The sequence below is a fragment of the Natator depressus genome, chromosome 2 (genome assembly GCF_965152275.1).
Source record: "Natator depressus isolate rNatDep1 chromosome 2, rNatDep2.hap1, whole genome shotgun sequence".
NCBI classification, from domain to species: Eukaryota; Metazoa; Chordata; order Testudines; family Cheloniidae; genus Natator; species Natator depressus.
Window position 1 is genome coordinate 108,507,035 of NC_134235.1, and position 26,842 is coordinate 108,533,876.

Below are 26,842 nucleotides of genomic sequence, written 5' to 3' on the forward strand. Positions count from 1 at the left end.
GTTATGCTACAGTTATTCTATTCAGCACAGAATCCATATAAGACTATAGGTCAAAACAATGACTACAAATGTTTGAGATGAGGAGCAACTTTAAGACCAGTTTGTTTTTAATGCGGACGCATAACAATGTGCGTATCACTTCATTCAACAGGCATGGGTGGAACCTTACAGTCCTTCCTAATAATACAGGATCCATCCTGCGACATCTTGGTGCTGTGCCTGGTAAGCAGATCCCCCCCCCCAGCGTTCTGTGTGGTATTAGGAGTCGACAATTTTGGCAGTGTCTGGAGTGGGCAGAATCAATTCTGTTTTGTTTTTTGTTCTGTGCAATTTTTACTGGAGAAGGCCATGTGTGTACCCACTGTTTAAAATTACAGAGGTGCAAGTGGTATTGTACATTTTAATGATTGGCATTGTCATGGCTACTGGGCGAACTGTGCCTTAGACCCCATTCAGTCCCTCTCGAGTGTCCACCTTACATGGTAAGCCTGGCTTTCTGCACCTCACTCTGGGTGGAATCATGCAGCCCAACCACTCTTAGATTGGCTTTGTGGGCTGCAGCCCCTTGGTTTCTAACCATGTTAATGACACAGGCCCAATTTGGTTTTGACATGTGAGAGTTTCACTTGGGGAGCCTGTCACAGCATATGTTTCCAGTGACACAGAAACAGCGTCTGCAAAACAAAGTATTATTTATTCATTCCTCAAAGGTACAAAGCATGTAGGGCAGAGAGTAAAACAATAAAAGGCCTACACTTATGCCTTAAACTTTCCTTGGCTGCATGTGTAAGTACCTCTCAGCCCTGCTAATTTCCTCTGTAGCAGGGAGAAGCACACTGCCCTGTTGCAGCATGTTCCCCGTCTCTGTGCCTCAGTCAGTCTGTCAGCTTTCCCCGACATACCTTGAAGAGCAACCTCTCTTGGCTCAGCAATCCCCTTCCCCCAACGCTTTTCTAGGGTCTCTGAGATTTAGGACTCCCTAGGGTTCCAATCTTTTCGCCTTGGGAAGAGCAACCCATTCCAGCCAGGAGGGAGCCAGACAAGGGGTATTCTGCAATTGATAGCTTCCCCGCTTCAGAGCCGTCTCTTTGCCATTGTTTTGCTTCCTGGTTGTTTTCCCCTTTACAACTGCCTTTGATTTAACTCCTGGCCTTCAGGCAGGATAGTGTCACCCAGATAAACTGAGGGGCATATGATATCTATAAAAAACAATGCAAATGTGTCCCAGTTCTCCACAGGGATTCCAAACAAGCCTCCACTTGTTGCCTCATTTATAACCATATTGGGTGGGGACATGATTTCCAATTTATCCTCAATCTGTTCTTTGAAATGGGCACTTTTCCTAGATCTAGAAAGGTGCCGATTTGTTTTCTAACCCATATGGATGGACATTGCCTTGGAGTATTTTGTGTTTCAAGGCATAAAAAGCGATCTGTACGTTTAGAATTGATGAACAGTTGGGGTGGTATACCTATGGGCACTTACTTCTCCTTGTAATGTCCCTTTTAGTTATTACTTGTAAATCTGTGTCAACATTTTGCCTCAGGGTGATGAATGATTGAGATATTGCTTCCATATTTATAGAATCTAGAACGCAGTGCTGGGTAAAATAATGACAAAATTTACTGTGAATATTCATTAGGACTTCATTCAAGTTTTAGTGGTTTAAAAAAAAGTGCACTGAAAGCAGAATTCACAATCACATATACAAATATCCGTGTTGGAGTACTATCACAGTCAGAGAACAAATACAGTTTCAAGTGACTTATTTGACCTATCAAAACTAACCTTGAATTTTGGGTATTGATGATCTATCCATAAAGTAGAAAATTAAAAAAGATATTTGAGTAACTAATAAATTCAAGGCCATTGCAATCGCCTGGTAGATATTTTATTAGCTGAAAGAGTCTAAATTTGTTTAATCTATTATTCTTTGTGAATTATTCACTCTGCTCTGGTAGAGACAGAAAATTTTTCTTCAAGATGCATTGTCCATATATATTCCACTCTTGGTGCACATGTGCCCAGTACTCAAGTCTGGATTCTCTTGGCCAGCAGTGTCTGTTGCCGTGCTTCTGATGGAGGATGTAAAGGGTAGGACAGCCCCAGCTGCCTCTTGCTTCCTTCTTACCTCCTTTGGCTATGAATTGGAACTTAGTGTCCAAGTCTCTTTGCTCCACTGTGAACTATGTAAATAGTTAATGATTAGCTTTAGTGTTAGTAATTTGATCTAATTTCCTTTCTTCCCTTTTTGTAAGGAAACTGCTTTTTGCTTGCCTGGGAGGATAGGGGGATCACTCTCTCTGGGACTGGCTACCCTGCACCGAGAGGTGTTATTGCAGCAGGGGTGGCATGCCCATGCTAGCTTTACTCTTGCTAGCACAGCTTAAAATAGCAGTGAAGGTATGGCGACATGGGATGCAGCATGAGCTAGCAATCCAAGTATGGTCCCCAGTGGGCTTGTACAGCTCATGTTGCCACATCTCCACTGTTATTTTTAGCGGCCTAGATTTAAGGGTATGCCTATGTGTGCTGCAGTCACCCCTCGGACTGCAGTGTAGACATACACTATGACTGAACAATCCAGCCTTCAAAAGCTGCCCTTTGTGCAAGGCTGTCATGCCCCTAATTGATGGGCACACCAGATGAATATTGTGTCTGGTAAGGGGCACATTACAGAGAGATGTGCCATCTGTAGATCCTTTTCAAAGAGAACCCGGAGAGCTAGGGAGTCTTGCTTAATAAAGACATTTCTTTTGGAGAAATCTGTGTTCCTTCTCAGGCTCCAGGATGCCCAGGGCGGAAACCTCTGAGCAGTCATCAGCTACTCATGGGGCTGAAGTTCCTGTTTCTAAAGGTTATTTCTCCTTGTCTGGTAAAATGTCAGGTGATGGAAGAAAGACCACAAGGTTCATAAAGAAAAGAGACAGAGACTGCTCCTCACCAGGTCCTTCACATTAAGAGCCACAAATTGTTTTTAGTCTCAGAGGTCAAGGGTGACACAGGCCCCAAAACGGTCCCACTGGCACCCATTCAGGCACAAGTCTTCATGCAACAGGAATGTCTTTTGTCGTACTGCATAAATGCCTGGTTCTGACTCCTCAGCATCAAGGCTCCTGGTTCCAATGCAGTCTACTTAATTTGACTTCAGTGCTAACATATGCAAAATCCAATACAGCATCTAAAGACCTGTTGGTCTCCTTGACACCAAATTCCCCACTACTAGTGGTGGGGAAGGTGCCTCCTCCAAGAACCAACAGCTGTCCTGACACTGGTACTGCATACATCTACAGTACCAGTTCCGTGGGGGCTTCCAGCACACCAATTGGTACAGCTCCTGTTCTGGAGGAATATGCTGCATTTTCCTACTCTGAAACCACTAGGGGAGGTTTCACGAGGTTGTTCCTTGTCTAGGTATTCAGGATAGTTCACACCTGAGAGAATGTCATGGGTTGCTTCCTATTACCACAGACGTTCAAGAAGGGATATTATTCTTTGATACCCTATCCCTTGAATATCTGCCACTTTTGCCTACCAGCACTGTTGGCCTTATAGGGCTCCAAGGGAAATGCATCATGCTAAAAGGCCTGCATCAACATGGGGCATTACAACTAGACCAACTGCTCCACTACCTGCAGAACAGACTGGTCAAGGCTCAGGTGAGGAGACCCAGACAGAAGACCATCCTGCCCTAGTCCATATATCCTCATCGTCACTGGATGAGGTGGAAGTTACTGAGTGATTAGCTTGCACCCCAGATGTCTACAAGACATTCCACGACCAACACTGAAGAGAGCAGACCATTGCTACTAAGTTCCCGTCCAGGGACTTGAACAATTTTTGACAAATCCTACATCAGGTTCATTAGCGGTTACAAAAGGTCTCGGGAATCGGCAAAAATCAACACCAATGACCGGTAACCCAAAAAATTAGATGTATTTGGAGAAAAGAATTCTTCAACATGTAGCCTCCAGATGAGCATCATCATCATCATCATCCCAAAGCCTTGTTGGGATTCTATGACCAAATTTATAGACAAGTTTCCCCAAGACCACGTATTATCATAGCTGAGAGTCAGCTCATGGCATGTATATCCCTACAGGCAGCCCTGCATGCTGCAGATACAGCCTCTAGAGCAGGGGTTCTGAACCTTTTTCTTTCTGAGGCCCCCCTCAACATGCTAGAAAAACTCTGGGGCCCAGCAGTGTCCATCCGGACCAGGGGTGGGACTCTGGGGCATGGGCGTAGTTTGACTTCTATTTGGGGGATGGTGGGGAAGGGCCAGCAGGGCTTGGGCCATCTCTGCACAGCAGGGTCCAGGGAGGGAGTGCCACCTCCAGCCCCCTGACTCACCTCATCAGGCCACTCACCTGTTCGGGGCTGTGTGCCGGTAGCTACTGCCCGAGGGCTCTGCTGGGTCCGGAGCTGCCTGGGCAGCTCTGACTGGCTGCATGAGCAGTCAAAGGAGGCTGGGAGCTGAAGAGCAGACGCAACCCCAGGCACCAGCAGCAGATGGGGAAATGCCATGGCTGCCCACTCCATGGCACCATCAGTCAGAGGAGCAGTTGCCCCTCACTGCCTGGCTCTGTCTTCCTGCCTCGGACCTGGCCAGAGGGTGGGGCATGAGGGAGAGGAGGAGGTTGGGGGCTGGGAAGGTGGAGCTGCCCCCAGGACTACCCCACTCTGGGTCAGGCACTGCAGCTTGGGGGACAACACTCTTGTGCCCCTCAACTCCGCCCATGGGCTCAAAGTTTCTGTCCATGGCAGCGGGGCTTCAGCCCTGCCGCTCCTGGCTTCAGGGGGATGGAGGAGCTCGGGGTTTCAGCCCCACACTGCTCCTGGCTGCAGGAGAGTTGTGGGGCTTGGGGTTTCAGCCCTGCACTGCTCCCGGCTTCGGCCCCACGAGGGGTGCTGGGGCTGGGGCTCATGGCTTCAGCCCCACGCCGCTCCCGGCTGCAGGGGACGTTAGAGGGCTCGGGGTTTCAGCCCTGCGCTGCTCCTGGCTTCAGCCCCACGGGGGGTGTTGAAACTCTGGGCTTCAGCCCTGTGCTGCTCCCCTCTTCAGCCCCATGGGGGGCACTGGGTTTCAGTGGCGGGGCTCCGCAGCCCCCCTGAAAGGGCTCATGGACCCCTGGTTGAGAACTGATGCTCTAGATTATGGCCACCTCAATTGCTATAAGGAGATTCTCCTGGCGCCACAATTCAGGGATCCTTAAAGCAGCTCAAATAACAGTTGAGGATCTCCCCTTTGAGGAATTTGAACTTGTTAGTGTGAAAACAGATGAGACCTAAAGGCCTCGTATGCCACACTGAGATTTAAATGGTAACCATGATAGAGGCAATCCTTTTACCCTTAATACAGGCAGCCTGGAAGCACCTAGGAAATGTCTGAAATTTCCCAGAAGGAAGTCATCAGGATCCACACCACCCTCTCTGCTGATCAACCTCAGGCGACATGAAGGCAGAAGATTTGACTTCTTGGTCTAAAGCAAACCCCTTTGGCTCTTCCAATTATATCCCCTTCATTTGGGAGTAATTTATTTCATGAATGGGTCCTGGAGCACCAGCAAAATCGACCGCTGGGGTCTTGGAAACTGTAGTTTATATGTTATTCCATCCAGTTCCAGACCCTCCCCAACCCGCCTTTCTCATCCCTATTCAGGGACCCCTCTCATTGAAAGCATGCTATATCAGAAGGTGCAGTCACTTCTCAGTCTCGGAGCAATGGAAGAAATTCATCAAGAACACAAGGGAAAGGGATTTTACTCTCATTATTGTCTGATTCCCAAAAAGAAAGGCAGCGGGCAACCCATTCTGAACCTCAGACAGTTGAACACCTTCATCTGCAAGCTCAAGTTCAGGATGGTGACTCTGGCCTCTGTAATTCCATGCTTAGATCAGAATAACCGGTACATAGCTCTCGACTTCCCGGACACTTACTTTCATATAGCTATCCCACCTGCGCACAGAAGATATCTCAGGTTTCACGTGGGCAAGTGCCTCTAGTAGCAAAGGTCATCACCATTCAGCCTACCAACAGCATGAAGGGTATTCATAAAATGGTTGCTGGTGGTGGCCACTTACCTCAGGAGACAGGTAGTCCAAGTTTTCCCATATTTTGATGACTAGCTCATTCATGGGAAGGTGCGCCAGCAAGTAACAGACTTCATTTAACAGACTCTGCAACTGTTCGCCTCTCTAGGCCTTAAAGTAAACAAAAAGAAGTCAATACGGACTCCAACACAAAAAATAGAATTTATAGCAGTCATGCTGGTTTCCCTAACAGTGATGGCTTGTCTACCACCAGAGAGTCCAAGTCATATTAGACCTATCTGTCGACCTTCATGTTTACCACAGGATATCAGTGAGAGCTTTTTTGACTGCTGGGACACATGGCCCCTGCACCTTTGTAATTCAGCCTGCCAGACTTCTGTTGCATGCAAGGGTGTTTGAGATCTCTATTATGTATCAGCTAAGCTAACATTACCTGTCCATCCTAATACATGTTCCACCAGAAGTCCTGTCATTAAATTGGTGGAAGGGGCCCTTCAAAGTCTGCAATGGGACAACCATTCTCCCCTTCACTACCATCAAAAACATTGGTGACAGATTCCTTTACTTTAACATGGAAAGCCCATTTAGACGATCACAAACACAAGCCACATGGACTCCTCAGGAAGCAAGGCTCCACACAAATGTCCTGGAGTTAATAGCCATTTTATGTAAACAAGCATTGGGGCGTAAGGTCTATTCCTTCATGTTAAGAGGGTGTACATCTTTGGAACTTTTGTATCCATCATGAAATTACTCTGAAGGCTGTTCCTCTCCCAGGAATACAGTATGTGCTGGCAGATCACCTTAGTGAGCAGTTTTCAGACACCCGTTACAGGTTGATAGATTACACTTGAGAGAGAGGTCTTATGTTGTCATCATTCCAACAACCTCTTTGCCAAAAGAGCAAAAAGGAAATGTCAAAATTTCTGGTTTGGACGCAGACTAAGTCAGGGGTCATTGCCTGATGCATCTCTGATTTCACGGTCATCAGGTCTCCTGTGCGCTTACCCTCCAATTCTGTTCATCCCCAGTGCTTTCAGGAAGCTCAGATGGGGCTCTGCCATAATGATCATGGTAGCTCCAGCATGACCAAGACAGTTCTGGTATCAGGCCTGAAGAATCTCTCCATTCAACCGTCAATACACATAGCTCTTGAACCAGAGGTCATAATATGGAGGCACGGCCAAGTCCATCATCCCATATTCCCTACACTTAACAGCATAAATACTGGCTGACTGACTTCAGTAGAAAGAACCTGCTCATCTGCAGTACAAAGTGTCCCTGTCCACAGCAGAAAAGACTCTACCAGACATACTTATGCTGCTAAATTGAAGAGATTCATGATCTGGTCATAACACCACCAGTTATCACCATCTCAAGCAAAGATTCTAGACAGACTGGAATTTATCTCCTGAATTTAAAGAACACTGGACTATCTGTGAACTTGTTAAGGGGTCATCTAGCAACCATCTCAGCTCTCCACTGTCCATTGCAAGTGGCTTCTACATTCTCACACCCCACAGTGGCCAGATTCTTATGAAAGTTAGACACCCCCTCCCCCCTTTCTTGGGATCTAATTGTTCTCAGAGGGTTAATAGGCCCACCTCTTGGACCTTTCAACACAAGTTCTTTTTCATCTTTCCATAAAACCAGCCTTCCTGGTAATGATAACATCAGCCAGAAGAGAGGGGGAGATACAGGCATTGATGTCAGGGCCCCCATATCTATCTGCCTTTCATTTAAATCATGTTATTCTCCTGCCTCTATTTTTCTCTCTCCAAAATACATTAAAATAAAGCAAAAATAACGAGGAATCCTTGTGGCACCATAGAGACTAACAAAAATTTATTTGGGCATAAGCTTTCGTGGGCTGGAACCCACTTCATCAGATGCATGGAGTGAAAATACAGGAGCAGGTATTAATACATGAAAGGATGGAGGTTGCTTTACTAAGTGTACCTGCTCCTGTATTTTCACTCCATGCATCTGATGAAGTGGGTTCTAGCCCACGAAAGCTTATGTCCAGATAAATTTATTAGTCTCTAAGGTGCCACAAGGACTAATCGTTATTTTTGCTGATACAGACTAACATGGCTACCACTCTGAAACCCATTGAAATAAAGTGAGGCGAAGCTCCACACTCTAGATGTCCGAAGGGAGTTTTAATTCTCTATAGACAGAACTAAGCCATTTAGGGTATCCCCTTGATTTTTCATAATCTGTGGAGAGAGGATTAAAGGACAAGCTATTTCAAACAAAGACTTTGATACAAACTTCTATAGATTGGTAAATATAGCTCTATCAAGGAAGGTCAGAGGTCACTCAAGTAGAGTGCAAGCAACCTCAGTTGCTTCTTTGAGAAACATTCCCATCCTAGACGTTTGTAGGGCAGCTATTTGGGAGTTCAGTGCGTACATTTACCCAGCATTAATCTATCATGGAAGTGAGAATTTTGGCTATCATACACTCATTTTTTAGGTAGACTGCAGCACCCATCTCCTCGGATCTAGATCACTTTCTGTGAGTTATCAACAGTGCAATATATATGGAAAAGCAGTTGGCTTACTTATAGTAACTGCTTCTTTGAGATGTTCTCCATATATAATTTCACAACCTGTCCTTGTTTCCTGCTACTACAAAGTCTGATAATATCTGGATCCTGTATTGATGAAGGAACTGAGGGGTGGGTAGGGCTGACCTTGGTGGGAGGCACAAAGACATTCAGGGTGCAGGCATGGCCCCAACAAACACTGCTGGCCAGGATAATTCAGAGTCAAGTGCATTGGATACATGCGCACCAAGAGTAGACTCTATATGGACAACATATCTCAAAGAACCACAGTTACTGTAATGTTAGTGACCATTTCATTTAAAACTCCTGGGTCAACTCAATGGAGAAGCAGGCTTTTCAGCTGAAATGCGCTCCAAAACTGTCTTTTATTTATTTTTAATTGACATTCTAATCCATTAAAGTTTATTTTTAATTCCTGTATTTTAGGAGTGACAATTCCTTGGCTAAGTATTGGCATGGTCTTTTCTACCTCATGCTGGTCTCGAGACCAAAATCACCTTCCATACATTGACTACTTACACACTGGTGCTGATTGCATTTGGTGAGTATCCCTGCGGTTTGTCCCATTACTTGGAGCCCCAATGGCTCTCGGTAGGAAGATTAGAAACTACTGCAGTACGGCTACTGCATTTTGCCTGAATAATTCACATCAGGAAATGAAGTTTCTGTGATTACAAATTTAATGGGAAAGTCTATCAAATTTCTTGACAAATGGTATGGTATAAACTAAGTGAAAAACCCCTTCTAAAGGAAAGGGGTTTAATATTTCTTCTATTCTCTGTTTTAGGCTATTTAGCAGCAAACCATTTCTGCCTTGTGTAGATTTCACTCTGCAGAATGTTTCTGAACACCTGGAATCTAAATGACAGCTAGTCAAGGCAGGATTTCCTTAAACTGATGTGTAGAGAGAGTTATTCAAGCCAGCTATATATTCTCATTTTTAAGGTGATTGATCCCATCTTTCTGCTAAACTGTCCCCACTCTTCTACTTAACAAGATAACTTGAGACTCTGTAGATACCAAACCACATATACCATATATACTCGATCATAAGCCAGTTTGTTTATAAGCTGACCCCTCCAAGATGGATAAGTAAAAATGGTAAAAACTGTATGACCCTTTCATAAGCCGACCCTATATTTCAGGGGTTGGCAAGCTTCGGCTCCCGGCCCGTCAGGGTAAGCCGCTGGTGGGTAAGGACATTTTGTTAATCTGGAGCGTTCGCAGGCACGGAGCCCCTCAGCTCCCAGTGGCTGCAGTTTGCCATTCCCAGCCAATGTGAGATGTGGGAAGTGGCGCTATTTCTCGCAGCTCCCATTGGCTGGGAACAGCAAACCGCAGCCACAGGGAACTGAGGGGCTCCATGCCTGCAGATGCTCCAGGTAAACAAAACGACAATGTATTAGATATTCAATTCAGTGATTTCATAGAGTTTAAAATCATCAAATTTTGGTGTAGACCCATTTATAAGCCAACCCCCGCTCTTTGATGCTTCACTTTTTTACCAAAAATATTCGGCTTATGAACGAGTATATACGGTATATTTTTAATTTGTACCCAGTGATACCTGCCTTTGAAGCCACATCCTTCTAACATTTTGATGTGAATGGTTGCGAGTCTGTAACTTCTTATAGCCACATTTTGTGTTTTGTGGGCACCTGTTGCAAATAGGTTTAAAACATGCTCACACATCTGCTTGGAGGTGACTGCTGCTTACTGTAGTCATTACACAATATTGCTCAGATTGTAATGGAAATACAACAGCTGATAGTGAAATCACTGGAAGCAGATGGTGCCAGCATTTAATATACTTACCTGTGTTATTCCTGTAGTACTGTCTTATCCTGAAAGGATCTGCTCTGCAATAAGAACAGTATAAGCAGCTAAGCTTGTAGACCTTGATTAAACAAAAATGTAATAAAGTAATTAAGAAACCCCTTGATTATAAAACTTTAATGCATGGAGGCTGAATTATAATGGCTAATGATGCCTGGCACATACCACACATAGTACTTTAAAATGCTTTTTAAGATTTCAAGAAAACCAAACGTACAGAGATGTTTAGTTATCCTCTTAATTACTAATTAAAATTATTTAAACTCTTATCAGTATTAATGATGCTAAGCTTGAGTTGTGGTTCTGTGCCAAGTTGTGTGAATACAGGTAAGCTTATGTCACAGCTAAATTCCCTAACAGGATTTGGTCCCCATTGTCCTAGGAACAAACTTAGAATAAGAGGCTGTCCATGTGATGAAGAGCTTACAGTCACTCTAAGATAAGACAGATCCATAACTGGGGAAAGAGACAATATACAATCAGAGTGAATTGTAATGGCTTGCAAGTGTCATGTGAATTCTATTAATTTTATAAAAATATTTTTTTGGGGGGAGGGGAGATGGGAGAGGAGGTTGTTTTTCACATTTTATTATAGGCAGAGCTGGAGGCACACTCTACAGTTAAGGTTGCCTAAGACACTGTTTTTGGTTGTGTATAACTTTACCAGACTTTAACTGTTTGGCCTGATATTTTCCATGCTAGCTGTCAGCCCCAAGCTAAATTTCTTTGGAAAGTTTCCGCAATAGCAATGAAGGTGCTCCCAAGAATCAGATTAGGGAAAAGTACATTGTTTTACAAGCGTTAAAAAAAAAAAAAATCTTACATTCTCCTATATTTTCGAGAAGCTCTAGCACCTCCATGCTTTTAAGCAGTGATTTCATATTTGGCAGGGCGTGACCCTAGTGTCAGGGATGTGCCTGTTGCTGTTCCCATGAAAATCCACCCACCTTTCGCTGTGTTGTAAGCTCTGAAAATTGCCATTTGTACATGCTCAGTAGAGAGATAGAGGCTGACAATTTAAATTCCATCCACACCGAACGTGCTCCAGACCTAGGCTGAGGACTTTACCTGCAATTGCTGCTCCTAGCCACCAGGGGCTGTTGTGGCACCAGGTATAAAAACTGAGAGCAGAGGTGTCTCTCTCCTGTGCTCTCAATTCACCTCCTTCTACCGTGGTCCCCAAATTTTTTTCAGTCGTGTCCTTCCCCCTCCCCAGTCTGCGTCCCCTCACCCCCGCAGCCAGGTGGGGGAATGAGTCGGATCAGGGAGGGGGAGCTCTGCTCTGGGGGAAGGGTGGGGGAGGGGGAGCTGCTGGTAGATCTCTTGCCAGAGCCGTCCTTGCCGGAGCCGTCTCTAGGCTCCCGCAGCTCTTCCCGCTCCCTCCCCTGATGGCGGAGGCCAGTTACTGTGGGTAACTGGGCTTTTAGTGTCTGGTCAGCAATGTTGACCGGTCACTGCCCTGTCCCTTCTGGTCGAAAACCAGACACCTGGCAACCCTAAGCCAGGGCCACAGCTGGGAGCCAAGACCAGGAGGGGAGCCGTGGCTGGGACTGAGCCTAGGGCCAGAGCAGGGCTGGGTGGCACTCCCTCCCCACCTCCTGGGGAGCTGGCCCAGGTCCACTGCAATCCCCCACCCCGGATGTTCCTCTGTGCCACTTTGGGGGGGGCGTACCTCACAGTTTGGGAACCACTGTCCTACTGGCACCCAGCTAGTATTGAGGAGAAGGGAGTACCCTAACTCAGATGCTGAGTGGTGAAGAACAGAGTTGGGGTGGTGAAAACTGGCTGTGGGGGTGGATAGAAGCCAGGGCCAGCCCCTCAGTGTTTTGCCATCAGGGGGAAAAAACCCTTTTGGTGCTCTCCCTCTGTTACCAGATGTGCCCCTTACTTTGGCATATGCTCATTTATTAGGGTTACTCTTCTGGGGGAAGGGGGTGTCTGTAATTCCATTAGTGTACTGCTTATGTCACTTGTGTGTTCATATGGAGCTCCACTCCTTCCTTCTGCAAGTCCCCTCCCAATGGAGCTATCCTGCAGGACCTAGGTTCATCAGGACTGGGTTCCTCCAGCCGTAGAACCAGATGAACACACACACACACATTAAGAGAGCAAGTCTGAGCAGACTAGGTCAATCAGCACTCTCAAGCCAACCCCCCTGTATGTCTCTGTACTCAATGGGCTGGGTCAAGCAGCACTGTCAAGCTGTCACCCTTATGTGCCCCTGGTCTCAATAGGCTGGGTCAAACAGCACTTTCAGCTGCCCCCCCCTTATATGCCACAGGTTTAACATGTCCCTATCCCCACTTTCACATCACAATTGTACTGGTAGTAACCCACTTGATGAGCAAACCCCACAGTATTTTTGGGTGCTATAGGGATCTTTAGCTTAGGTAAAAGAAGCGTTGCTGCAGAGTAAATGAGGGAAGCTAAAACCACAAAAGAGTAAAGTTCAGAGAGAGTGAGAGAAGCAACCAGCTTAACCATAAGTTATTTATTGAATAATAGGGATAACTACACAAGGAGAGCCTAAACCAACATAACATACATTATTAAAGATTAATACCTGAGGTAGAAAGGAAAACAGAGAGAGAGCAAGAGATCAAGGGGGGAGGGATAGCTCAATGGTTTGAGCATTGGCCTCCTAAACCCAGGGTTGTGAGTTCAGTCCTTGAGGGGGCCACTTAGGGATCTGGGGCAGAAATTGGGGACTGGCCCTGCTTTGAGCAGGGGGTTGGACTAGATGACCTCCTGAGATCCCTTCCAACCCTGATATTCTATGATTCTATGAAAGAAAAGGATCTCACCACTCCCTGAAGCATGAACTGGTCAGGGTTCTCAGGTGATGGTGGTAGCTCAGGGTCCTGAGTGCAGGAGACAGGCAGAGCCCCCAGCACGATCAGTGAGGAGATTGGAGTCCCAGTGGAACTGATGCTGTGTTTGGGTTCATGCATCAGAGCACTGACTGGCGGGTGAGTAGGGATTTTTGTAGAGAAAATACAATGGAGAACACTAGATTTGTTTATAGTTAAACTGATGACTCGTGGGTTTTCTTTAGGCTAGACAATAGGAGCTGATCACACTTGGCCATGGGTGGTGGTCTTCCAGGGAGCCCACAGTGCAACTAGGCTGCTTCAGTATTTTGGGTATCAATCAAGGATTTATTAGTAGAATTGGTTTGATAATTGCTGAGCTGGGTGCGTGCAGACATAGGTTCATTAACATCTGGAGCAGAGATCCCCCATGATGCAATGCTTCCCTGCTTTTCTGGTCCCAGAGTTCAGTGCAGTTCTGTTCTCCATTCTGAATGCAAATGGGGATGTCTCCCTGTCCCATCTTTCATGCAGATGAGGCGAGGGAAGTTGTCTCTGTTCTTCATTCTGTATGCTAATAGAGATGTCTTAATCTTGTCACCCTTGTGAGGAGGGGTCTAGGTGTGTCTCCCAATGCCCTTCACTGCTTTCTACAAGCCTTTTCTCTGATCGGTTTTGGTTCAAGCAGACACTGAGGGTGGTGGTGTGTGTCTTTCATCAGTCAGACAGGCTAGATACTGTGCCCTGGTTCCCCAAAAACACACAACTGACTGGTATCACCCCTCTTCCCCAATAAAAAAAATAGCCATGTGGATCAATGGAGCAAAAAAAAACTGTGTTAGGAGCAGTGGGAACAGAGACAGAAGGGGACAGGCTTTGTGTGTGTGTGTGTGTGTGTGTGTGTGTGTGTGTGTGTGTGGTGGGGGCGGGAAAGAGGGAATATTGTAGGGAACACAGACAAAAGGGGACAGGGGAAAGCTGGGACAGATAGTTTGGTTGCGCCTAAACCATGCTTCCCTCTACAGTCTGGAATGGAACCCAAGATTCCTCTGTCCCACCATTCCTCTGCTACCAGCAAATATCTGTGAAACCCACTGGCAAAGTGCTCTCCTCTAGTGCTGGTCCAAATAAAGGATAATAGTCTACTACTGCTCTGAGTTACTCTGTTAGGCCAAGGGACAAAGGTCTGTGCAGTGGATCTAAAGGTTCCAACCCTGCTGATGAATCATGTGATGGAATTAGGTTTTTTTCAGGGATTTTTTTTTTTTTTTTTTTTTTAAGTAGAATATTACACTGTGATGCTTCCCAAGGTTGCTGGGAGGCAAATTAAGGTTGCACAGATAACTAAATTTTGGCACTTCCTAATTTTTGAGTGTTTAACTTTGAAATCTTAACACTCTTTTACTTTAGTATTTTTTATGTAATCTTACATGTATGTTTATATCTGTGTATTATAGGGCATGGGTGGGTGACGAAGGAAGGCACGAAAGGATTAGCAAAAAGGAAAAACAAAAACAAAGGGAAAAAGAATGGTGGGGGAAGACGTATGGGGGATAGGTGGGATGGATAGAGAGGAGCATGAAGGGCAGTTGGAGTGAGGCTGAACTGAAGAGACTGTGAGGGAGTGGGTGGGAAGAGGTTGGAAGCAGCAGCCTATTGTTGGCAGGGAAATCTTTTCAGAATAAAGTCTATAGAAAGCGGTCTGACAGAATCAGTATCCAAAGGTTCCTACTGAAACTGCTTTGGTAGCAGCTCTTGCTAGCGTGTTTCTGGCTGCCTACACCCTGGAGTTTTCTTTCCTTTCCTGAGCCTACTTGGTCGAGAGCAGGGTTGGGTTGTATGGGGCTTAATGTCCCATGCACGGTTCTGGGTCCAGAAGCAGTGATGGGGAAGTTTATAGTCTCAGGTGGGTCTCATCTTTCTCTCTCCTTTCCAACATGGTGCTGCAGTTGAAATATGCCCCCTAGCTGACTACAATGTGTTTCTAAACACATTCCAGGTAAGATTGGGTCAGTTCAGAAATCTGGTGACAGAAATTGGGAACCCAAGCTTGATTCCTTTTGCACCCTGGCTAGCTCTCTAAAGATCCTTCTGTCTTCTGAACTAGTGTCACTGAACAGCTATGAAAGCTGTGACTAGAGGAATGGCTGCAAAAGACACAGGACCTCTGACAGTTAAAAGAAATAAAGGGGAGGGGCAGTGTTTGAGTGAGAGAGAATAAGAACACATTCTCCTTTAGACTGACTTGGAAGATGGGGGTAGAAGTAAACGGCACGTACAAAATGAGAGATGCACACGAGATCCCAAATCAGTAAGAGAACATACACGTAGGCTCCATTTTACTGAAACATGAGTTCAAGATTTTGTTTTCAACCACGAAACAGTTGCCCATTTCACAAACACCTAATGTCACAAGGGAAACAAGAAATGTCAGTAGGAAAATTACTCCTTTAAAAATAAACATCTAGCTGAAGAGAAGACAAGAGCTGAATGATTTTAAAAACCCTCTCTTCCCCTCAACTCATGTGCACCGTAGCCCACTCCAGCTTATTCTAAACAGCAGTATCTGGGTTTACTATGGAAAACACTCTCTGACACTCTAGGTCTTCCATTTCATAGAAGGAATCGAGCTGTTGCAGATACATATTTGTATTCGCGTCCACAAATGAATTCCTACTGAGCTCTTTATAAAGCAGCTCCAAGCAATACTGGTGGATCACAGGGATGAGACTGCTTTCTGTCCTGCACACCTTCCCTTGCCGAGAGTTGCATGATAAAATATTGGCAAATTTCACATTTTCAAAGGAAACTAATGTCATCTGTTAGTGACCCTAAAATCAGTATTGCTCAGCATTCCTCAGATGCTGAGAACATAATTATCAGATAGAAAACAGTACGTTGGGGAAGAGTAAATACGGCTTTTGTAAAGAAAAATCATGCCTCACCAATCTATTAGAAATCTTTTGGGCATCAACAAACACGTGGATAAGGGTGATCCAGTGGATACAGTGTACTTGGATTTTCAGGAAGTCTTTAGACAAGGTTCCTCACCAAAGGCTCTTAAGCAAAGTAAACAGTCAAGGGATAAGAGGGAAGGTTCTCTCATGGATCAGTAACTGGTTAAAAGGTAGAAAACGAAGGGTAGGAATAAATGGTCAGTCTCCAGAATGGAGAGAAGTAAATAGCGTTGTCCCACCGGGATCTGTACTGAGACCAGTACTGTTCAATGTATTCATAAGTGATCTCAAAGATGGGATAAACAGTGAGGTGGCAAAATTTGCAGATGATACAAAATTACTCAAGATCGTTACGTCCAAAGCAGATGTTACAAAGGGATGTCACAAAACTGGGTGACTGGGCAACAAAATAGCAGATGAAATTCAATGTTGATAAATTCAAAGTAATGCTTATTGGAAAACCTAACCCAACTGTACATACAAAATGATGGGGTCTAAAAAAGCTGTTACCACTCAAGAAAGAGATCTTGGAGTCGTGAATACTTCTCTAAAAAGATCCACTCATTGTACAGTGGCAGTCAAAAAAAGCTAACCATGTTAGGAAAGGGATAGATAATCAGACGGTAACTATCATGATGCCACTATATAAATCCATAGTATGCCCTCACCTTGAATACAGCGTGCAGTTCTGGTTGCCCCATCTCAAATAAAGATGCATTAGAAATGGAAAAGGTGCAGAGAAGGACAAATCAGCTGATTAAGGATGGGGAACAGTTTCCATGTGAGGAGAGATTAAAAAGACTGGGACTGTTCAGCTCAGAAAAGAGACAGTTAAGAGGGGGATATGTTATGGGGTCTATAAAATTATGAATGGTGTGAAGAAAGTGAATGAGAAAGTGTTATTTACCCCTTCACATAACACAAGAACCAGCAATCACCCAATGAAACTAACAGACAACAGGTTTAAAACAAACATAAGGAAGTACTACTTCTCACAACACAGTCAACCTGTGGAACTCTCTGCCAGGGGATGTTGTGAAGGCCAAAATTATAAAGGAGTTCAAAAAAGATCAGTTCATGGAGGATAGGCCCATCAATGGCTATTAGCGAGGATGGTCAGGGATGCCTCCCCATATTCTGGGTATCTCTAAACCTCTGATTGTCAGATGCTGTGAGTGGGTGACGGGATGGATCACTAGATGATTGCTCTGTTCTGTTCATTCCCTTTGAAGCATCTGGCATTGGCTGCTGTCAGAAGACAGGGTACTGGGCTAGATGGACTATTGGTCTGATCCATATAGCCATTCTTATAAGAAACAAACCCTGCACCAAGGGCTTTTTTGCCCAGAAGAAATTGGGGAGCATATAGCTGAAATCTCATAGTTGAATGGTAAACCCGCACAGACGTTGCTCTCCTCCCCTCCCTCCCCCCCTTTAAGGCACTGCAGTGAAGGAAAATTGGATCTTTTAAAAATCATCCATTTTTGAGCTTGTCTCCTTCACCACAGGTGTTTCAACTTTCATGCATTTAAGAAAGAATTTCATTGATCACATTTCCTGCATCTCTCTCTCAGCTTTAATTTCAGTTTTGCCTGGGAGTTTTTGGGGGTGGGGAGATTGGGTATTCCTAATACTCTTTTAAATGGCAGGAAAGCCATGCTTCTTTGGAGGAAGAGGAAAGGAGAGGTTGTGGTAGGCATGGTTTGGTAAATTTCTATAGTGGTGCGCCAAGACAGCTGTCTGTTATACCAAACGTAATTTTCACTATTATCTTGTCCATCTCCCTGTTTGTTTTCCACCTGTTCTTTTTTGTGTTACACTAAGATTGTAAACTCCTTGAAGTAGGAGCTGGCCTTTTATTCCATGTATATGGTGCATAGCATGAGGAGGCATTGATTGGGAACCCTGGGTGCTACTGCAATATAATGATCATGATAATACTGATAAGTGTTTCTCTTCTACATTTCTTTCCCCTCTCCCCATGCAGCATATGTGTCTCTACTTCTACTTCCGTTCCAGTCTTTATTCATAAGCCAGATCACACCTATACAGCCGGCACAGTGGCAGTTCCCCAGCTGCATAAAACTTAGCTAAGATATCCCTAGAGTGTTTCATGCCACTTCTGCTTGGGAAAGCGCTAATGGCCATGAGCACAGATGGGACTGTGTGTAATTTTTCCACTTTGGTGGCTAGCAAAATATGGGAGGAGCTGAGAGAATATGGGATGCCTGTAATTCAGCACCCAGTTTAAACCTCTCTTCCTGTGCTGCCTGCTGTGTTTTAGGCATTTGATGGCTTCTGTTGCAGGGAAAAGGAGGAAAGGTGAACTTGAGACTTGTCAAGTAAGTGAAGGAAGAAGATCTTGGAATATTTTGCTTTTATTAATCCAATATTTCTAATGTAAGTTCCAATATCTGTATTCTGTTACTGATTTGGGACCATAAACGTTTGTTTTTATTAAAGAAAAAAATGTGGCTTACATTGTAAGTTGGTTTAAGCATATGTAACAAATATAGTCATTCAAAGTAAGGCTTAGTGTGACTGTATGCAGTGTAGGTGCTGAGTAGATGACAACCTGATTGCTGATATCCTTGCTACTGTAGATGTCAGGATGTTACTGATTCTCTCCTCTCTGATTTTATAGAGTAATGAGTTGTCACATGTTCTGCTTTGGGGATAGCTTGTAATCATTTCAACCTTTTCTTTTCCTTTGACTATAGTAAATACTATAGGGTTGAGTCCAAATAAATAACTTCCCATGAATCTGAAGTATCTTGCCAAAACAGCTGGGGGGGCTGTTTTAATTTTTTTCCACTTGCTTTTCACTTTGGAGTGGATTTGGTCAATCCTTCTCTTTACTGAACAAGTTGGGAAATACCATTTACTACATAGTAAATGCTCTTTCTATTTTCTCTTTTAAACAAACAGGTATTGCATTCCTGCTGCGGAAGAGAACAAACTTGATGATGTGGTACATACCCTGCTGCAAGCCAATGGCACTCCAGGGCTGGAAATGCTTGAAAGCAATGTAATGGTAAGTTGAATTTTGTTTTGTATCTGTGAGAATCCAATGCTAATCAGAAGGGAGGTTTTTTTAATTCACAAATGTTACTGCTTTTGATTTTAAAAAGAAGAACGTTGCCAATAAAGTCTGGACCTTTGCCACCTGCAGCAACATTTACCACGCAATATTTCCAGTATTTTCCAGTTCTACAGAATGCTGAAATTAAGGTTAACCCTGCATGGCAGTAAATGCCCATTCTTTTCAAAAGTACCCACAATCCATTTAAACATGTAAAATATACATATGTCCAACATTTTCATGAATGAAGTCTCCGTCATGGCAGATGAGTCCCTGTTGTCTTTTGTCCCTGATGTCCGTCATGGATATGAGATGATTACGGGTACTTACAGTTCAGCTCCTTTGTTTACTTCCTGTTTTCTGTATGCAGTGGTGTAGTAGCTGTGTCGATCCCAGGATAAGAGAGAGACAAGGTGGGACCAACTTCTGTTGATGAGTGAGACAAGCTTTTGAATTTACAAGCTTGTCTCTCTCACTTACAGAAGTTGATCCGATAAAATATATAACCTCATACACGTTGTCTCTCTAACTTCCTATTTTAAGCATTTAAAAATGAAAATTTAATAGGCTTTTTTCCCTGGGTGCTTTGTCAAAAAAGCAGTTTTAAAAAAAAAAAAAAAAAAAGGAAACCATCTTTATGGATAGAAATTCCATGCTTGACTAATAAGATTATAGCAGTAGGGATATACTATCGACCGCCTGACCAGAATGACGACTATGAACTGCTCAGGGAGATTAGGGAGGCTACAAAAAAATTAAAAGCCCAGTAAAAATGGGGGATTTCAACTATCCCTATATTGACTGGATACATGTCACCTCAGGACGGGATGCAGATGAAATTTCTTAACACCTTAAATAACTGCTTCTTGGAGCAGATAGTCTTGGAATCCACAAGAGGAGAAGCAATTCTTGATTTAGTCCTAAGTGGCACACAGGATCTAGTTCAAGGGGTGAATATAGCTGAACTGCTTGTTAATAGCGACTATAATATAAATAAATTTGACATCGCTGGGGGGGGGGTTATACCCAAGAAGCCCACCACAGTAGCATTTAATTTCAGAAAGGGGAACTACACAAAAATGAAGAAGCTAGTTAAACAGAAATTAAAAGGTACAGTCCCAAAAGTGAAGTGTCTGCAAGATGCATGGAAACTTTTTGAAAACACCATAATAGAGGCTCAAATTAAATGCATACCCCAAATTAAAAAACAAAGAGGACAAAAAAAGTGTTACCATGGCTAAACAGAGGAAAATAAGTGGTTAGAGGCAAAAAAGCATCCCTTAAAAATTGGAAGTTAAATCGTATTGAGGAAAATAGAAAGGAGCATAAACTCAGGCAAGTCCAGTGTAAAAGTATAATTAGGCAGGCCAAAAAAGAATTTGAAGAGCAACTAGCCAAAGACTAAGAGGAAAAAAATGTTTTAAGTACCTCAGAAGCAGGAAGTCTGCTAAACAATCAGTGGGGCCACTGGACGATTAAGGTGCTAAAGGAGTACTCAAGGACGATAAGGCCATTGCAGGGAAACTAAATTAATTCTTTGCATCAGTCTCCTCTACAGAGGATGTGAGGGAGATTCCCACATCCGAGTCATTCTTTTTAGGTGACAAATCTGAGGAACTGTCTCAGATTGAGGTGTCATTAGAGGAGGTTTTCAAAGAAACTGATAAATTAAACAGTAAGAAGTCATCAGGAGCAGATGGTATTCACCCAAAAGTTCAGAAGGAACTCAAATATGAAATTGCAGAACTACTAACTGTGGTATGTAACCTATCGTTTAAATCAGCTTCTGATCCAGTGGATATAGTGTATGCAGGCTTTCAGAAAGCCTTTCACAAGGTCCTGCACAAAGGCTCTTAAGCAAAAGAAGCAGTCATGGGATAAGAGGGAAGGTCCTCTCATGGATCAGTAAGTGGTTAAAAGGAAGGAAACAAAGGGTACGAATAAATGGTCAGTTTTCAGAGTGGAGAGAGGTAAATAATGGTGGTGGTAAATACTGGAACCAGACCTATTCAACATACTCAGAAATGATCTGGAAAAAGGGGTAAACAGTGAGGTGACAAAATTTGCAGATGATACAAAATTACTCAAGATAGTTAAGTCCCAGGCAGACTGCGAAAAGCTACAAAGGGATCTCACAAAACTGGGTGACTGAGCAACAAAGTGGCAGATGAAATTCAATGTTGATAGAAGCAAAGTAATTCTTATTAGAAAACATAATCCCAACTGTACATACAAAATGATGGAGTCTAAATTAGCTGTTACCGCTCAGTAAAGAGATCTTGGAGTCAGTGTTGATAGTTCTCTGAAAACATCTGCTCAATGTGCAGGGGCAGTCAAAAAAGATGATAATGTTAATGATAATGATGATAACCATTAGAAAAAGGATAGATAACAAGACAGAAAATATAATGCCTCTATATAAATCCATGGTACACCTACACTTAGACTATGCCGTGCAGATCCGGACACCCCATCTCAAAAAAGATATATTGGAATTGGAAAATGTACAGAGAAGGGCAACTAAAATGATTAGGGGTGTGGAACAGGTTCTATATGAGGAGAGATTTAAAAGACTGGGACTTTCTAGCTCGGAAAAGAGATAACTAAGGGATATGATAGAGGTCTATAAATTCTTGACTGGTGTGGAAAAAGTGAATAAAGAAATGCTATTTACTCCTTCACATAACACAAGAACCAGGAGGTCACCCAATGAAATCACTAGAAAACAGGTTTAAAACAAACAAAAGGAAGTACTACTTCAAACAATGCGCAGTCAACCAGTAGTACTCTCTGCCGGGGATGTTGTGAAGGCCAAAAGTATAACAGGGTTCAAAAAAGAATTAGGTAAGTTCATGGAGGATAGGTCCATCAATGGCCATTAACCAGGATGCTCAGGAAGGCAACCCCATGCCCTAGGTATCCAAAGCTTCTGACTGCCAGAAGCTGGGAGTGGATGATGAGGATGGATCACTCAATGATTACCTGTTCTGTTCATTCTCTCCGAGACATCTGGCATTGGCCACTGTCAGAAGACAGGATACTTGGCTATGTGGACCATTGGTCTGACCTAGTGTGGCCATTCTTATGTTGTACTAAAAAGCTACGTTTTTGAGGATATAAGTTACGCTGACGTGGAGCTCTGTGCCAACCTTAAATTTTTGGCCATTCATTAATAGGGAACTTTGATGTTGTAAAACTGGGAAAGGACAGGTGAGGAGTAGTAGGTTAATTTTTGGTGTTTTTCAGGTGTGTTGATATTTTCTAGGCCTTGATTATTGAAACCAGGAATTCTGTGTAATAGTAAATTTCTTAAACTGTTCTTAGCTTTCAGTGTTTAACATGTCTTACCTAGCATGCATGTAATATAATATGCTTTTAGATGCTAAATATATTTTATATATAAAATAGATCTGCTTAGACCTTGAACTGCAGATTTATTCTATGACCGTCTTTAGAATGGCTTAGTTACTTTAACAAAGGGAACTGTATTTCTGTAAAGAAAAACTAGTGGCACGAAGTACCAAACCTGCTAGTTATTTGTTTTAAATCACACCATGTTTTCATGTAATGCATATGAAGGTGTTGGCAATTGACATTTTAAAAGCGGTACTTTCAGATAAAGCCCTCACTGTTGGAACTGCACCCCCACCCCCAGTACTTGACATTCTGGACACTGGAAATTCCGTGTTTCATATTGGGCATGGTGGAGAAGGTAAAATTAATGAGATGTCAGTATTACATGTGATCACCCTTCCACAGCAAGCAATGCATGGTGGTGCCCAATGAAGAGGGAATCTAACTGTAAGAAGGATTCAAACTTTTCCTCATATTTTTATTCTCTCTAGATCTCCCCAGAGGTCTTGTGCAAAGAGGGGATCAAGGTGCATCGTACTGTACAGCAGAGTGGGCAGTTTGTGGTCTGTTTTCCAGGATCCTTTGTGTCTAAAGTGTGTTGTGGCTACAGTGTTTCTGAAACAGTGCACTTTGCTACCACCCAGTGGACAAGTATGGGTTTTAAAACTGCCAAGGTAAGGTGAAATATGGGAGTTTAAAATGGGTTCATAACCCTATCGATATCTTTAAAAAGTCAGCAAATCAAGCATTCCGGCATGCGTAGTACACAGTGATATAACTCCAGAGGATTTGCAGATTATTTTAAAATATCTATTTCTGAAATTTGTGGGACACTAAAACTATATCTTCACTCCAGAAAAGAATCCTAAATTAATATGTGGTAATCAAAGACTGTGTAGGTCTGAAAATGGCATAAGTTTAGTTTGGAGTTAGAGTTGTAGTCATTCACAAGGACACTTTGGAAAACTCCTAATGAGCTGTCAACAATATATTGTATTATGCTTACTAGATTTGTTTAAGGCAACTTGTCCAAGGACAATTTGAATCTCAAATATAAAGATCTGATTAAAATTTGGCTAATTTGGGGGATGAGGAGTAGGCAAAATCAATTAGTTTTTACAGCTACATTATGTCTGTCTGACCCTTTGTCAGCAACTAGCTGCTGATCTGATTTGACTTGAATTTAAAATTCCTAGGCAGACTGACCAACCCATCTGACCTGAAGCTGAAAGTAAAACTAGCTTCCTGCATCCTTTTCATACCTCTCAGTGACATGCCATTGAACTGCGGAAACAAATAGCTGACGTGCACGCCCAGCATGCTGCTTAGCTAAATTTCTCCTTGGCCTCCATGCAGTCAGTTTTGGGGGGCAAGAATGTTTTTTACTAATTACCTCCTTCCCTGAAATGCAACATTGGCTGCACATGTACTTTGGTGGCATTTACAGATAAGCCAGGACAGATTTTCATTTTCAGCCTCAAGTCAAATGGTCAGTATGCTCAGCATTATTAATTTGAGAACAGCAGCGTGACAATCAGACAGTAAGTTTCATTTGTCCAGACCAGGTTTGAGTTCTTTTATGTTCTCGGTAAGTAGTATTCTTCCAAGTCTGTTTTACATTAAACGGATTTTTAAAGTAATATAGTGGTAAGATCAAAGCTGTGTTGCATTTTTTTGATGTGGATGGAACAGGATCCTGATTTTACCCTTTAGTGACTGTTATAAAGTCTACATACAAAGAGTCTTCCTAAGCGTGCGTTTGACTGTCAGTTGTGAAAGAGCCAGTGTCCTAAAGGATAGGGATGACTGAAAATCTCTGCTTGGTGTCCCAAAATCTGAAGAACAGTTTCTTTTGATTAACGAGATTGGCACTGGATGAATATAACTTGATTGAAAATTCAACAGATTCTAACTGTGATAACCTACCTTGGAATCTGATGTTATATCTTTCACAAGCTTTAAAAGAATCTAGATATATAGTTATATCAAAATATAACCTTGGCAACCTCTATTCCTCCTCCCCCCCCCCCCCCCAAACCATGCTACCTTCTCAACTCCCCTTTAAGCCCTGGAAATTCCTCCTTGGTTCCTTCACTTTGAGGAGAGATACTTTCAAAGACCAACTTTGTGCTTTTTAGAGCTCTGTTTTATGTAGGCATCCAAATTCCTCCTTCAGGTAGTTAATGATTTGACTGACAGCCATATGCATGTCTAGTCTTCTTACAATTCTGGACAATAACATTGATAGTTTGTCATCTGCTTTGATTACATGTTGACTTTGCTCTTATTATTAGCTGTTGTGATTTTATTTTATATGTATTGCACTGTATAGTGTTGCTAGCTTGTTCCATGTTATATTTTGGCTTGACTCCTCAGAGATTTCTTTTCTAAGGAAATCTGAAATTCCAGATTAGGAATTGGATTGTGATGTTTGACTAATCTGACTGATGTTGTGAACCTGAGATAACAATCAGTGTCCTTCTCTGAACTAGCAGATTGCATTTAAGGAAATTTTGGCACAGACAGAGAAGAGTCTATTAGAAATTTTTGTCAGATGGGCTGACGAAGTATTTAAAAGTCCAGCCCTTCATCTTGTAACATTCCTGTGTTGCAAACCACGCATTTTAGGGCTGATACTTCAGCAACGATCTGTGGAACTGTCATTCCATCAGACGCAGATCAATTACAACTTCTGATGGCTCTATCTTATCGTTCTCCTCTTTCCAATTTAAACGTGGCCTCCCAGACTGAGGCTACTGCAGTCTTACCCTTGAACCTGCCATTTTGAACCAACTAGTACCTTTCCACTCAAATATGTTTCATAGGGTGAACAGATATTGCTAGTAGCTAAATAACAAAACATTTAATACTTTCTCCTCCAATGTCCAGCAGAGAAAAATCTGTCAGCTTCTCTGTCACCACAGAGAGGAACTCAATCAGCTCACTAAGGGTATGTCTACACTACAAGCGCCACAGTGGCACAGCTGCAGCATAACGGCTATGTCACTGTAGCCCAGACCCTTAGTGCTGGAAGGGGTCTTCAGTCACTCAAGTAAATCCACCTGCTTGAGAGGCAGTAGCTAGGTTGATGGAAGAATTCTTCTGTTGACTTAGCTGTGTTTACAGTGGGCTCAACCTAACTGCATCACAGAGGACGCAACATTTTTCACAGCCATGAGCTATGTAAATAGGCCTAAGAAAATCCAAGATGCATCTGAACGACCTATATGCCATTCCTACCCACCCACTCATCCCAACTGCACTCTGACTCCAGTACAGAGAACCTGATTTAACAAACATTTTTCTCTTCACTTGCATTGTGTGACCATTTTGACGTTTCCATGTTCACTTAAGATATCCCAGATAGTAAGTCTTACTTTAACCAGGCAATCTGCGATATTTGATCTGTCACAGAATGGTGCATTCTGGGGTACTTTCAGTGAGAGAGAAAGTACCAAGAGCATTTGCTTAGGAGGGTAGGACAGAGAAGGATAAATTTCAAAATGAAATTAACCTGTATTTTCTTATTGCCCCATAGATTGGCTAGTGATGACATTCAGAGAACAGGGTTTAATTCTAACAGGTTTTTTTTGACATTCAGCTAACAGGGTTTTAATTCTAACAGGTATTTTTGACATTCAGCTAACAGGGTTTAATTCTCCTTCCATTTTTGTTTTGCAGTCTCCTTTAAGCTATGCTGCCTTGGCCTAGATCATGCCAACTTTGTTACTGTATATCTTAAAAATATTGTTCTATCACTCTCTGTTTATGAAAGAGATTCTCTGAAGACAGTGAAAAACCCCCAAACATTCCCTTATTGCAAAATGGAAAAAGAAATTTGCCTGTACTGAGATACGGAAAAGAATTAGCCATCAAATGGCAACTTCCAGTTAGCCTTCTGATCACAGATTCATCACAAGACATTCTCATACTCAGTAACATTAGAACTCCTATCAACTTTGTGATTTGATATAGCACTCCTCTTCTACTCCTGGGGGAATTCTGCGCCCCCAAAAAGTAAATAAAAAAAATCTGCGCACAATATTTTCAAATTCTGCATATTTTATTTCTCAAAATAATCCCACCTGTTTCAATTATTTTTGGTCATTTATTTCAAAATACCTTCAACAAGTATGTCTGTAACAATTCAGACAACGAAAAAGATTCAAAAAATGTT

The 26,842-nt window shown here is 43.0% G+C and overlaps 1 protein-coding gene across 1 annotated transcript in view; it reads left to right on the forward strand.

Annotated features, from left to right (window-relative positions):
• JARID2 (jumonji and AT-rich interaction domain containing 2) overlaps positions 1–26,842 on the forward strand; it is a 301,706-nt gene that overhangs the window by 265,773 nt on the left and 9,091 nt on the right. The window contains exons 11-14 of the mRNA XM_074944825.1: positions 152–222; positions 9,053–9,167; positions 19,158–19,263; positions 23,157–23,339. Coding sequence (XP_074800926.1) covers positions 152–222; positions 9,053–9,167; positions 19,158–19,263; positions 23,157–23,339 — 475 coding nt within the window. The remainder of the gene's footprint in view (positions 1–151; positions 223–9,052; positions 9,168–19,157; positions 19,264–23,156; positions 23,340–26,842) is intronic.